Raw genomic sequence first — 11,374 nt, forward strand, 5'->3', positions numbered from 1 at the left:
CGGAAGAGGCAATTCCGTTTTCGTGTGTCTGAGGACATTCTCCATAGGATGGAAACTTCGATGGCCTTCTCGAAGGGAGGCGAAAGTTAGTGAAGGTATAAAACAGGGGTACACACCCTGATCGAGGCTTTTTTGGAACAAGTCGACTAGGAGTGCGGGCGGAAGCCCTGTCAGTCAGGTCTCCGATAATAATAATAATAATAAGGTCCAAGTGTGGACTTAGAGTATTCACTTCAATACTTCGACCACGCCAAGTCTTCTATGTCAGCGTCATTTGAAGTTAGGAAGGAGATTGTAAATACTGTATATAATTATACATACTCATGAGTCTATTATTAAAGGAAGGTTTTGGGAAACAGAGGACTTCGTCTCTTCACACGTAGCAAATCTCCCAGGCCCATTGAACAACCCCTCATTACCGCTCGGAGGAAGTCAATCTGATTATTCATCATTTCTCGTCGTGGCAAAGCCTGTGTCACGACAGGAAAAACAAAACTGGTGTGCAGCTGTGGGGTACTGGGTTCGATTCCGCCTCAGTGAAGAGACAGATTTTTTAAGAGCCACGCAGAAGAGGCTAGCTCAAGAAAGAAGATTCGCAGATCCGGTCCAGAGCAGCAGACGAGAGGCCTACCGTTCCAGCCTACGCAGAAGGAAGCGGACATCAGGACAGGAGAGCAGCAGGAGGCACCTGGAGGAGCTCAACGCCGAGACACCGAGAGAAGACAGCAGATATTCGGGCAGTGGTAAGTACCCACAAGTGTTGTAAATATGGCAGATTCCAATGTACCCAATGATGTGCCAGATAATGTTTCTGACTATGATAGTGCTGGGGATGCACAGGATGGACATTTATACGTGTCAGTTACTGAGGGATATCGGTTAATAGGTCATGAATTTAGTGGTGCTAAACCAGAGCAATTACGTGAGTTTATTGCTAATGTGGATGCCGCACAGAGTATGATCAAGGATAGGGACCAACCGTTATTCTTTAAATATATTTTGACAAAGATTACGGGTTCTGCTCGCGAAAAGTTATTATCTAGATGTGACATAATCAACTGGGAAAGAGCTAAGGAAGCTCTTTGGGAATATTATGGAAAACAGGGCACTTTTGACTTGTATTTGTGTCAATTGTTCCAAAAAGGCCAGGGACCGAAAGAAACCGTGGCCGAGTGGGCCCATAGAATTGAAGAAATGGCGTTGATGTTTCGAAACGCTATCCTGGAGAATGAACCAATAGAATATCGTACAGGGCAGCGCAGAATGCTAGTGAAAATCGCGATAGCGGCTTTCACTCAGGGGATTCATACAGCGCGAATACAGGGTAAGCTACAGGATCGTAGCCCTCAAACTTTTGAGGCGGCTGTAGCTATTGCTAGACAAGAAGAAGCCATGATTAATTCCCAGAAGGAGAGAGAGGCACTCCTCAGGAATAGTACGGCTTCTAGAAAAGAAGGCGCGCACACCCAGCCGGTAAGCTACACGAAGGGTCGGTGGCAAGGCAAGGCCACGCAAGGGGCGCAAAAACCTAGTAAATCTCCCCATTATAACAAGGTGCTGCTAATATGCTTTAATTGTAATAAGGAGGGACATATAGCTAGAGATTGTAAGCAGAAGAATCAGAGTTCTAAGACAAAGGAATCCCTTACTCCTCGAAGAAACGCCGCAGGAGAGATAAAATGTAATTATTGCGGAAAGCCAGGCCATTGGGCACGGCAGTGTAGAAAGAAATTAGCTAACCAAAACAGAAATAGAGAGACCGGTAAGACCGGTAACGAGGTGAACATAGTGCGCACCTCTGGTTACCAACAGAGCGCGAATAAGGTGGGACCGAAATGCTTTAAGTGTAATGAAAGAGGGCACAAAAAGGCAGAGTGCCCACGTAGAAATTCGAAGCCGGAATTCAGGCGTTGTTACGCTTGCGGCAAGGTTGGCCACCTACAGTGGCAGTGTCGCACCAGATGCGATAGCGAGCCCAAAGGTAGAACAGAGTTCTTGCCTAGAAGACAGACTAGGAATGTTCAGAGTTGTAACGGTAATAATAATAATACTTCCCGTGATAGAACACGCGAAAAGACGCGATGTAGAGTTTGTAGGCGATGGTCGCATTCAGCTAAAGAATGCTGGTTTAAAACCGAGAGAGAGGCTTTAAACTAGATAAGGGAGACAAGTCAGGGACGCTTGAGATCTCCCATAAGACCATCAGTCCCAGTAAGGTCGGACAGCATGAAGAGGGTACCGTATTAATAACGGTAACCGGGCGTAAGGATGCCTTAAGATTTTTAATCGACACAGGAAGTGATGTCTCTCTTATTAAGGAAGGTAGTGTTCCTTACGGTGCTTGGGTTAACCGCAAGGAAATTCTGAAGTTAAGAGGCATAACGAAAGGTTCGAAGCAAACCAAAGGAAAAGTTCGAATTCCCGTTGGTGGTAGATGTCCAGACTTCCATGTAGTGGACAACGACTTTAATTTGAAACAAGACGGTATAATTGGAAAGGACGTGTTAAGAGACAGCGTCTTAAATTATAAGGAAGGCTATGCTGTGATAGCAGGAAAAAGATACCCACTAGGGGCGAAAGAGGATATGTGGGTGGTGCTCGAACCAAGAGTGGAGAAAATCGTAGCCATAGAAGTAGACAAACCGTCAGCCGAAGGCTTGATAGAGCGGCAGGAAGTAAAGCCAGGTGTATACCTAGCTGAGTGTTTAACGAAAGCCAAGGATTATGTCGCACTCGTTAGTATGTTGAACACTACTGACAGGGAGTGGCGATTAAAAAGCCCAGTAGTTAAGTTACTGGATGTAGAAAGCGAAAATACAGCGGAGGTACACAAGGTTGAAGAAACCATAGCTGTAAAGGGCGATGGTCAGGCCAAGAGGCCGATCGCGCAGAGGAATGATAATAATAATCATAATCAGGAAGGTAAATCTCGAACACAGCGAATACGGGAGCTGCTTAGAGTAAATCACTTAGCTCCCCAAGACAGGGAGAAAATTTACGCTATCTGCACGGCTTATCAGGATATTTTTCACCTAGAAGGGGATAAATTAACGCATACGAATATACTTCAACATGCTATCCCCACACGCGTAGATCAACCTCCAATTCATGTGAGGCAATATAGGTTACCCGAGGCTCAGAAAGAAGAGATAGGTCGTCAGATAAATCAGATGTTACAGGATGATATTATTACTCCTTCGACTTCCCCATGGTCTAGTCCCATCCTTTTAGTCCCAAAGAAATTAGATGCTTCTGGTAAGCAGAAGTGGAGGGTCGTAGTGGACTACAGACTTTTGAACGACGTCACCATAGGAACTACGTATCCTATTCCATTAATTTCTGAAATATTAGATGCCCTAGGAAAAGCGAAGTATTTTTCCACTATGGATCTGGCCAGTGGATACCATCAGGTATTGCTGAAGCCTGAGGACAGAGAAAAGACAGCATTTTCTGCCTTAGGAAGGCACTATGAATACAAGAGATTAGCTATGGGACTTCGAGACGCGCCAGCAACTTTTACGCGTTTGATGAAAACAGCACTAGCAGGCTTAGAAGGCATTAAATGTTTGGCGTATATGGATGATTTGATTGTGTATGCTAACTCTGTAGAGGACCACAATCAGAGATTACGTGATGTTTTTCAGAGATTGAGAGAGGTAAATCTCAAACTAGGTCCAGATAAATGCGAATTTCTAAGAACGGAGGTAGCTTTCTTAGGACATGTAATTACTAAGGGCGGTGTTCAACCTGATGATCGAAAGGTTCAAGCAGTAAGAGAATATCCTCAGCCTACCACTACGAAACAGCTGAAAGGATTTCTAGGCTTGTCAGGCTATTATCGTAGGTTTATTCCGAACTATAGTAAGATAGCGAAACCACTGTACGAGCTGCTTAAGAAGGAAGTACCGTACGAATGGACGGATAAGCAAGAGCAGGCATTTCAGATCTTAAAGAAAAAGTTAACAGAGAAACCGATATTGCAGTACCCAGACTTTGAGAAACCTTTCATATTGACCACAGACGCTAGTAATGAGGCCTTAGGAGCAGTGCTGTCACAAGGACAGATAGGTAAGGATTTGCCGATAGCTTACGCTAGCAGGACTTTAAATAAGGCCGAAAGAAATTATTCTGTGACAGAGAAAGAATTACTAGCAATTGTTTGGAGTGTGAAGTATTTTAGGCCGTATTTGTTCGGCAGGCATTTTACGGTAGTAACAGATCATAAGCCTTTGAAATGGGTATTTAATGTCCAAGACCCATCTTCTAGATTAATTAAATTCCGATTGAAATTAGCAGAGTACGACTTTGAGATAGTGTACAAGGAAGGCAAGCGTAACTGCAACGCAGATGCCTTAAGTAGAATTCCAATTAGAAACGAAGAGCCTGATCAGAAAGTGCGAGTAGTTAAATCTAGTGATAATAACCAAGAGACTAGTAATGAAGAGCGTGAAGCTAATGACCCCTTAGGAGCACCTGTTAGCTCAGATAAAAATGTGCAACCACGGAGACTCAGCTCTGAATCCGAGGACGCCACGGCAGAGGTGACAGAGCCTGAGAGTGGAAGCGAAGAAGGTAGTAGTGATAGTGAGGATGTAACCGAAGAGGCTAGGAACACTAGCCCGGAGCTAACAGAACAAGATAAATTAGAGATTATTAAGGAATGTCATGAGTCATTAGTATCAGGCCATCAGGGCATATCCAGAACGTATGCCCGGATAAAAGACCATTATCAATGGGAAGGGATGCAAAAGGATGTAGAAAGGTATATACGCTCATGCCCATCATGTCAAAAGAATAAGATTACCGGGCCTGAAGTAAGAGCAAAAATGGAGATCACAGATACTCCGAAAGCAGTCTTTGAGAAAATAGCACTAGATGTGGTAGGACCTTTAAATGTAACGGAAGCAGGAAACAGGTACATACTCACCTGTCAAGACCAGCTGTCTAAGTATTTAATTGCGAGTGCTATGCCGGACCAAAGTGCAGAAACCATAGCACGAACTCTGATTAATAGAGTAATTAGTATATTCGGTATACCAAATATTATACTGACAGATCAAGGTGCAAATTTTATGTCAGATGTTTTTAAGAAGTTATGTAGAATATTGCGAATCAAGAAGGTCCATACAGCGGCATTTCGACCGCAATCTAACGGTAGTTTGGAACGCTCTCATAGGGTGCTCTCAGAATATTTAAGACATTATGTATGCAGTTCACAAGATGACTGGGATAGTTATCTTCCTATGGCAATGTTTGTGTATAATACGACCAAGCACACTAGCACAGGTTATACACCATTTGAGTTAATATTTGGGCGAAAGGCAAATATCCCTGGTGTTCTTCAAAGGAAACCAGAGCCAAATTATAATGAATGCCAGAATGTCTTGGAGCAGTTAACCAGACAACTGCAAGAGAGCCATGAAATAGCTAGAAAGACGTTAATTAAAACCAAAGAACGAGATAAGGAATACTATGATAAGGCTAAGAATGAAGTTTCATTCAAAGTAGGAGATCTCGTGTTGTTACGTAACGATGCCCTACGAAGGGGACGTTCAAAGAAACTTTCTCCACCGTATCAAGGTCCTTATAAGATTACTAAGGTATCGGGAGTGAATTGCACGTTACAGGTAAACAAGCGTGGTAGACAAATTATCGTGCACCAGAATAGATTAAAAATGTACATTAATTAGAGAAGAATGTAAGGTAATGGTTCCTATTTAGGTCGCAGTGAGTTACACTTCCCTCACTCCAACGGCATTGTGGATTATCGTGTACCGCTGATAGAGTTAGTTGAAATACTCTGTCAGGTCGCGTCGAAATCAGGAAAGTACTAGAAATTTTAACCTATGTAAGAGAGGAACCTAGGAATTTTGGTACGGGAGTACCATGGTGAGTACGTCCTAAGTACCCGTCAGAAAGACTACAGGTGACGAGACTGTATGTCCAGATATCAACTCGTCAAAAATGAACCGCAGGGTTCAAACTGAATATGGAGAGAATTCGAGTTCATAATGAGGATTAAAATTATCTACACTTGCTATATACACGTTCTGAAAAGCCTTCACTTACTATCACTAGAAATTAAATGAGTAAATTAGGTAGCGTCGTATGTAAAATAAATGAGATCTGCTTGTAATTATTAAAATCAGAAAGGGCGTGAAGCGAAGCTTAGTTCCACTGAAACGAAATTCATTCATGGTACAGAAAAATTTCACAGATAAATGTTTTACGTAATCCATATGATATCTAATTGAAGGTCGTTATCATGAGGATAACCCGTGTGGTGTCGGGGATTTACGCAAACAACACTCTACACTTGGTACTCTTCTTCCCATACAGTTACACAGCCAGAATAACACCACGATTCGAACCTGTCTGTCGTAGGAGGCGACTAAAGGTTCCACTTAGGGAATGGCCTTGTATTTAGTCCTTTATGCACGAATACGGGCGCCCTGAGTGAGGCATGGAACCCAGTGAGGCGGGTCCTGCCTGGGAAATATTACCATTAGGCCGGTGAATTTCCACAACAGTGTGATTCTCGTGGGAACAGAATCCACTGAAGGGAATTTCTCACCACATTGAGAACCATCCCGTGAGATGTGACTCCAAGGGTACGGAGTACAATCCCATAAAGATCACTTCGGTAGATTCATACCTGCATTTAACTTTAACTTCTGTAACCATTCCTGGAGGTAAATCCTCTGCAGTCTTTAACAGACGCTATTCAAATTCTTAATTGCTAATGATGTCTTTCATCTATCCGTAAGGATAAGGAGAAGTGACGCAGGTACGTCAAACAAGGAGAGAATTTTTGAAAGGGGCTAATGATGGCTCTAAAATTTTGTTAGAGCTGCCCAAGAGTGAAGATATCAGTTACGAAAGAGAATTCGTAGATTTATTTAAATTGCTCGCGAGTATACTAGTAGACTAGTACAGAGTATAATTATGAGAAGACAAACGTTACAGTAAGACAGTCAGTCACATTAAGTGTGTATTCAGGTACAGATAAACAGTTGAGGGTAGGTTCCACAACACCTAACAGTATAGTGTGTAAGGGAGAGTGACAAGAAAGTGAAAGTCGTGTTTACCTTGCAGGGAGGTGAACGAACCAGGCAGAATGAAAGGGATGACAAACCGCACGACCTGGAGAATGCTGGTCGTCGCAGTTATGTTGCTAGGGGTGTCCATAACCACCAGTCAATTGGATTTCAAGATGAAACGGTACGAGAATACACCCGGAATCTATTTTGATTATCAAGGAGAGGTACAATTATACACTGTAGAATGGAAACTGGTTACTTATATTAACCTTACACGTTTGGCAGATCTATTTGTGATAGCCCGTAGAAATTTACAGAAGACTAAAACCCTCTGTATTCAAATAGAAAAGGAAGTACATATTAAGTGCGAACATGAGATAATGTTAGTAGAGCAACAATTTCAAAGGATTCAAGGGATTAAGGACTTAATTAGGAAAATTACTAGGATCGAAACACCGGAAGGCAACGGGAAACGAAGTAAGCGCGGGTTAATTAATGCAATCGGTACCATCGCAAAGACGTTATTTGGTACGCTCGATGACAGTGATGCAATGTATTACGAGGGCAAAATTAAGGAACTAGAACAGGAACAATTGTCCATGATACAAGTAGCAAAAAGTCAAATGTTAGTTGTAAAGTCAACTTTGCAATCTGTCAATAATACCCTGTATGACATCACAGCAAATGAACTCAAGCTAAGTGAAAACTTTGAGCAACTTAAGAGTTACATTCAGAATGAAACAACGGGTATAAATGAGGCTTTTAGACAATCAGAAATGCAAATATCATTAAATAAACACTTAATTGAATTGCAAGGATTTCTGATGCAATTGCACGAGCATTATCAGATCTTATTAGATAGTATTGTAAGTTCTCAGACAGGCACGGTGAGTGTCCAAGTGTTAAGCCCCGATGATCTAGTAAGGGCATATAAGAAGGCCCAAAGAGATTTCCCTAAGGGTTATGATCTGCCATATGATTTGCAAGTCACTTATGGGTACTTGATTCTAAAAATATCATCAGTGAGTGTATATATAACTCGAGATACCTTGGTGTATATTTTACGCACCCCTCTTACTAACAAAATAAAGTACAATTTGTACCATTGTATACCTTTCCCCTCTCCCATGAAGAGTAATCCAAACCATTTTGTGTATATATCTAATGAAAAACAGTATGTATTAGTTGATCAAGAAAGACAGACATATGTAGAATTAAGTGATGAACAAGTGAAACAATGCAAGTGGACTGACAATGGACAGAGATTATGCAAGGCAATTTTTCCTATTAATAATGTAATGTCAAAGGGTAGTTGCATTGTCAAGTTGTTAACTGGTGTTAGCTTTATTCCAGAAGACTGCAAGAAAAGTGTGATGTCGATTTATGAACTCTTATGGATACCTATTGATGATAACATGTATATTTTTGTATCGCCTCATGAAACTAAGGTCACCAGTGTTTGTCAGGATATTACCAGTGATATAAGTTTAAATGGTGTGGGAATAATACAATTCACAGACTTGTGTACAGTTTACAGTCCCACAAGTAAAATTCAGAGTGCAGGTTCAGTGAATACGACAACAAAGAAGGACTTAGTGCCAGAAGTAATGCTAATATATGATTGTTGTGAACAATTAGACAGTGATATCAAATTAGAAGATGTACCAGAATTAAATAGGGTTACAGTAGGAAGCTTACTGAATCATATAAGCGACCTAAGGTTAGCCAGTCATAAGACTGAAGATGTAGAAGCACTGGTAATGCAGAAAGAAAAGGAATTTAAAATGCAAATGACCCAACAGTATACAAGTGTATATCAAATTGTAACTGGTATTATTTTGTTTGCAGTACTTATAATAGTCTGTTGCTGTTGTTGTTACTGTTGTGGTTGCTGTAGAAGGTGTAGACCTTTAAGTAAATACATAGAAGATAGTAGAGAGCGCTGTCCCAACTTATGTATTTTTCAGAATGTGATCGCTAATGACCACAGAGCTAAGGTCTCTGATGAGGACATTACTGTCCATTTTCAGCATCCTCGACTGGCTGAAAGGGCCCTCAGCCACTCAGGATCGCTGTCGGGATTAGAGTTACACGAACGCCCTACTACAGGTAGAGCAAGTATCAGAGATAACTTGGCACAGCGCACCCACGAACAAGAGCATGGAGACTCTAACAGGATGTAAGAGTAAGATTTAAAAAAAAAAAATGAATGCAGAGGTATTGCATTCATTTTTTCCCCAAAGGGGGGAGGTGTCGTGTCAGCCCCAGATTGGAGCTCAGGACTCATTCTTCCGAGGATCGAACCCATGACCGGGACGTAGGAGGAATGGTGTCGCTGAGGTATACGTTAATATTATAAGGGAAATTATAAGTTAATAGTAATGACTATGTAATGGCAACAAGGCCAAGGAATCATAATTATAATGCTGATATAAGTAAATTAAGAATCATACAAGATTTAAGAGTTGAAGGCACACCAAAAGCTGTGAGCCACAAGTTGTGTAATTAGAAGTAAGGCTTGGTCGAAGTAGGTGAATCATAAGCTGCACCCTGCTAAAGGTGCGTAGTATATCTTCAGAAAAGGTGGGTAGCGAGTGAACGGAAGAGGCAATTCCGTTTTCGTGTGTCTGAGGACATTCTCCATAGGATGGAAACTTCGATGGCCTTCTCGAAGGGAGGCGAAAGTTAGTGAAGGTATAAAACAGGGGTACACACCCTGATCGAGGCTTTTTTGGAACAAGTCGACTAGGAGTGCGGGCGGAAGCCCTGTCAGTCAGGTCTCCGATAATAATAATAATAAGGTCCAAGTGTGGACTTAGAGTATTCACTTCAATACTTCGACCACGCCAAGTCTTCTATGTCAGCGTCATTTGAAGTTAGGAAGGAGATTGTAAATACTGTATATAATTATACATACTCATGAGTCTATTATTAAAGGAAGGTTTTGGGAAACAGAGGACTTCGTCTCTTCACACGTAGCAAATCTCCCAGGCCCATTGAACAACCCCTCATTACCGCTCGGAGGAAGTCAATCTGATTATTCATCATTTCTCGTCGTGGCAAAGCCTGTGTCACGACATGCCCAACTAAGGAGCATGTTTAAACTTATTAGCACTTCCCCCCCCCAAAATCTCTTCATCCTCTCACTGTGTTCCTTTCTACATTTTTCAATCCATCCTGTATTTAGTTAGGTGGGCTTTACAGGAAATTTGTGTTTGTGAATTTCTGAATTTTGTTCTATCTTGAATGGTTTCTTCATTAGTGCCAATTTCATTAGGTCTTCACTGATTTCTTGTAGCCAATTATTGTGATTTTTCATTGATAAGGCTAAGTTTAAAATTTTCTTTGTGAGCCTGTTATTATCTATTCTGTATATAAGTGACCATAAAATTGTAATTGCCATTTCCTGATTGTATCTGTTTGTGCAGGTGCAGAGTATCATTTCTTCAGCCACTGGATCCTCGCATTTTGAGAATGTTTAAAATTAAATATTTCTTTGCAGGCCAGTTTTTGTGCAATTGAGGTGTACAATTTCAGTGTTCAGTTATATCTTGCAAATGTGACTTCTGATATTGTTTACTATCTTCTCTATATTTTTCTTTATTTACTGAATCTTCATTTGCAGAGACCAGATTGCTGCTGTTGACAAGATGTTTGGGGAAGCTGAAAGCCGTTTTGATTATGAAGATGCCCCTGAACGAGGCTGGCAAGAAGATAAGAAAGACTTCACACATAAACCTAGCTATATCAAGTATCATGAATTCCCAGATGATGATCAGCCATATGCTGTTTGACCTTTACTCTCTGAATTTTCTAGATGTACAAAATAAAGTATGGAGGTTTTATTTCATCTTTAGAACTATATCGTGTGTAGTTGAATGTCAAAAGAAGAATTTTACAATGAAAGATCCCTTCTGACATTTTCTGATGCACAGTATGCTCTGTGATGAACTGTAGATTTGTGTAAAGAATTCAATAATTGATAAATATCAATCAAATAAAGAATAGGTACCGTATTTGTAGATTCCAATTAAAGACTGTTGTTGCTTTTAAAATACTTGAATTTTTCTTTCATCAAAACTCCCTGTTGTATGCCTCCTCCTCTGACTTTAGTAAGACTCTTTTTTTTTTTTCAAACTCCTCTCTGCTTCCAAGTTGCCTTCCTTTCTATTACTTTCAATAACAGGCCAGTGTGGTTATTGGAAGCAAGATACTGTAAAGCTGATTGTTGTTATACATACGAGGGTAATCCCAAAAATAAGTTCTCCTATATTTTTATAAATACAGAACTCTGTTCGTGTGGCTGTTTGTTACAATATTGTGAAGAGTGTTTC

At 40.9% G+C, this 11,374-nt stretch overlaps 1 protein-coding gene across 1 annotated transcript in view; it reads left to right on the plus strand.

Annotated features, from left to right (window-relative positions):
- mRpS17 (mitochondrial ribosomal protein S17) overlaps positions 1-11,097 on the plus strand; it is a 31,805-nt gene extending 20,708 nt beyond the window's left edge. The window contains exon 3 of the mRNA XM_067146571.2: positions 10,666-11,097. Coding sequence (XP_067002672.1) covers positions 10,666-10,834 — 169 coding nt within the window. The 3' untranslated portion in view covers positions 10,835-11,097. The remainder of the gene's footprint in view (positions 1-10,665) is intronic.
- Positions 11,098-11,374: the final 277 nt, after the last annotated feature.

Source organism: Anabrus simplex, chromosome 4 (genome assembly GCF_040414725.1).
Source record: "Anabrus simplex isolate iqAnaSimp1 chromosome 4, ASM4041472v1, whole genome shotgun sequence".
In the NCBI taxonomy this organism is placed as follows: Eukaryota; Metazoa; Arthropoda; class Insecta; order Orthoptera; family Tettigoniidae; genus Anabrus; species Anabrus simplex.